We start from the raw sequence: 3,352 nt of genomic DNA, 5'->3' as shown, positions 1-3,352 counted from the left end.
TTATTATCTAGTCGCAGTTCTTAAACGATGAGAAAGGCGGCTTCGAGTACGAATCGGCTAGATTAGGATTCGATTGACTAGACACTATGGTAGTTGATTGGAAGTTTATCTAGTCGACTAACCTATTGACCTTTGGCTATGTAATGAATAATTTTTGAATTCCAACTGAGTTTTCAGAAATTAGCTGTTGAAGTCTTGTTATACAAGTCTTAGGCTTCCTGTGACAAAAGAGCAAAAGCTAAACAATTTACAAAGGTTTTGAATCAAGTGAAGGCTCATATTCTATGAGGCAGGATATTCTAGATCGTTTTTTTGATTCATAGGATGTGTCACTCGTATTTACGGTCGGATTGTGACCGTGATTCGATCGTAAATGATTGTGATCCTTTCCTGGGTTCATCGTCCTCACTAGGTTATAGTTTTTGTTCGGGGCGAGCGGTCGGAGGTCGTTCGAAGGACACATTCGCTCGGCGCCTGGCCACTTCTCCATCACCGGAGGCCTCCGAGCAGTTTTTGGTCACCCGCTCCGAATAAAAATTATAACATGGTGGGGACGGTGAATCCAGGAAAGGATCGTAACAATTTACGGTCGGATTGCGACCACAATCCGATCGCAAATACGAGTGACACATCCCCTGAACCACAAAAAAGTGGTCCAGGAGATCTGTGCTCATATTCTACAAGCTTTTCGATAACTTTTCTTGTAACCGAAAATTTATACGAGGCTTTTTCCATCTCTCGAAAGACTTTATTTTTTATGCATACCTTTGATTTTCATCAAAAATATAGGATCCTCCTAGGAATATATTGAAGGATTACGTCTTCAATTGGTGGATTAATACTAGAATTAACACACAACAATTATCATTAAAAATTAAATCTCATAATTAAGTGATTTAATGTTTTATCTTATAAAGGGAGTTTTTATATTAGTAAATGTGTAGGTTTAATAATTTAGTTCATTAATATTAATGGATAATGAGCTTTAGTTTGATTTTGATGTATCTTATTGCTTTCATATATTCTATACTAATATTTTTTTCAGAAATACAAAAAGCCAAAGCTAAACAAGTAATTTTCTTTTATATTTACTGATAACTAAGCAATTCCTTGACTTATCAAAGAAGGTTGTCCAAGTGTAACTCAGAAGATATCTTCTGTACACTTGGACAATCTTCTTTCACCTATCATTATTCAAGTAGAAAATAATTTGCTGCTCTTTAGTATCCTTATAAATTTATTTTTAGGTCAACTTAGAGAAGATAAATCATTATAATTACTAGTCATTAGTGTAAATAGCAAGGCACGAGAGAGGACATATTCAAATGCGCCGAGTTTCAATCCCAAAATTTTATATGGTAATATCTCATATCTTATTCATTGTACTGGTCCGAGGGGACAATCCCTATTAGTATCCATGAAGAAGAAAAGAAAGCAAGATCTTGCTATCATAATCCAAATCATGTCTCCTTCCTCCAAATCCTAAACCTTCAACTCTCATGCATTACTGCCATAATTAATTAGTCAAACAGTGCCATGAAGAGATTTTAATGCCATAGTTAAGATCATCTAATGGAGCGTATATACCCAAACAATTAAGGTCCACACCCTTTCCTCATACGTTATAATAATGGTGATGAATCATGAGTTTCTTGCTTGGGAATTAGGGTTGCAGGTGCTGGACCCAACAGCAGCAGGGGATCATTCTGTCAACTCCCTGATCAACTGCATGCATGCATGCACTCATTGCTTCGCCAAAATCTTACTCTCCAAGATTTAGATCTTGTGATCTAGTAACAATAATCATCTGCTCGACAGAAACTGAACCATGTCAAAATTAAATGAGATTTATTCTGCACTGACAGAAACTGATCAATCAAGCAAACAGACCACTAGACCATAGCATATTTGTCACTTGACTCTCTTAAATTTAAAAATGAAAAAAAAAAAAAATCTTTAGGAAACTGCCAGGAAATTTAAGGGATGAGTTAATGGTTTATTCAAAGATTGATTTATTTATCTATAAAGCCTTGTCTCTCTTCCTCCAGCCAAACTGATCTGTCCTCGTCCTCCCCTGTTTCAGTTCATCAGTTCATGGAAGGGGAAGAAGAATGCGACACCAGGCTTGCCCTCGGAATTGGCACCAGAATTAACCCTACTGCCACGCTTCATTTCGATGCTCTGTTTCCGGTTCAGTTAAAGGAAGAAGATGACGAAGAAGAAGTCGTCGTCAGTACTGGAAAAGCAGCCAGCGACTGCAGCAGCGAGAGGAAGAAGAAGAAGCTCAAGCTCACGACGGAGCAAGTCCTGCTGCTCGAGGAAAGCTTCGGCGAGCGCAGCACTCTCGATACGGTGATCGATCGAATTAATTAACTCGCGCAGAATTCATTGCGGATGGTTGAGACTGTTGCTGCATGCAGGAACAAAAGCAGGATCTGGCCGAGCGGCTCTGCATCCGGCCGCGGCAAGTGGAGGTGTGGTTCCAGAACAGGCGAGCGAGGACGAAGACGAGGCAGATGGAGGCGCAGCACGAGCACCTGAAGCGGCGCTGCGAGAGGCTGGACGAGGAGAACCGGAGGCTGAAGAAGGAGCTGGTGCAGCTGGTGAAGGCGACGGCGATGACCGCGCCGGTGCTCTGCCCTTCCTGTGAGAGGACGGCCGGCGCCGGGATTCGCCACCGGCGAACGTAACTGATCACGATCGTGTAAATTATACAATATTATACAAGATTATTTTTTTGTTCGAATTCTTCATCAGAAGTGCATGAGCAATAAAATCACGGCGTTGATCGGTTGAATTTCGAGGAAATGGACGGACGGTTACTTTGGGGTTGAAAATTTCAGTCAACGTGTCGTGAGATTGGGGTTTAGAGTTTAGGGTTGGGGATTGGGGTTAGGGTTATGGAATTTGGGGTTTGAGATTTTGGATGTATCTGATCGACGCTAAATTAAAGTTATGGCAATAGCATATGGGTTTAGGGTTTGAGGTTTGAGATTTGAGAATGAGATTTAAGTTTTATTTATCCGAGAGGATGTAAATAAAAACTCTAAAAAAAATTTACGGTTAGTAGATTTCTTCATATGTATTTTGTACTTCTGTTTAACTAATAGGCAGATGAGTATACTAATCCATTCGCGAATCATCCGTCTAAATTGGAGAGAAAGTATCTCTTCCTCCAACTATTTTAAGCGCGAAATTTGAGATTTTTATTTTAAGAACGGTAGTGAAATATTGTGGGGCTTGGATCTCAGCAAAAAAAAGAAATGAGAATACGAATGAGAATGATAAAATTAGGGAATGAGAATGGAGAGATTTTCATTCTTTCTATTTTACTAATTAATAACTCATTTCT

The 3,352-nt window shown here is 39.5% G+C and overlaps 1 protein-coding gene across 1 annotated transcript; it reads left to right on the top strand.

Annotated features, from left to right (window-relative positions):
* Nucleotides 1-2,061: 2,061 nt before the first annotated feature.
* On the top strand, nucleotides 2,062-2,801 carry LOC122035147 (homeobox-leucine zipper protein HOX15-like). The gene is made up of 2 exons (XM_042594542.1): nucleotides 2,062-2,352; nucleotides 2,421-2,801. Exons 1-2 carry the CDS (start codon nucleotides 2,095-2,097, stop codon nucleotides 2,688-2,690), a joined length of 528 nt encoding a protein of 175 aa, XP_042450476.1. The 5' UTR covers nucleotides 2,062-2,094; the 3' UTR covers nucleotides 2,691-2,801.
* Nucleotides 2,802-3,352: the final 551 nt, after the last annotated feature.

This window comes from Zingiber officinale, chromosome 11B, assembly GCF_018446385.1.
Source record: "Zingiber officinale cultivar Zhangliang chromosome 11B, Zo_v1.1, whole genome shotgun sequence".
Lineage (NCBI taxonomy): Eukaryota > Viridiplantae > Streptophyta > Magnoliopsida > Zingiberales > Zingiberaceae > Zingiber > Zingiber officinale.
The sequence above is the reverse complement of the archived record's forward strand: the minus strand, read 5'-3'. Positions and strand labels throughout refer to the sequence as shown.

Bases quoted from the DNA above. Each gene is read 5' to 3' on its own strand.
- LOC122035147 (XM_042594542.1), top strand. From the start codon at position 2,095: ATGGAAGGGGAAGAAGAATGCGACACCAGGCTTGCCCTCGGAATTGGC. The intron at 2,353-2,420 runs GTGATCGATCGA...TGCTGCATGCAG, and splicing joins AGCGCAGCACTCTCGATACG to GAACAAAAGCAGGATCTGGC.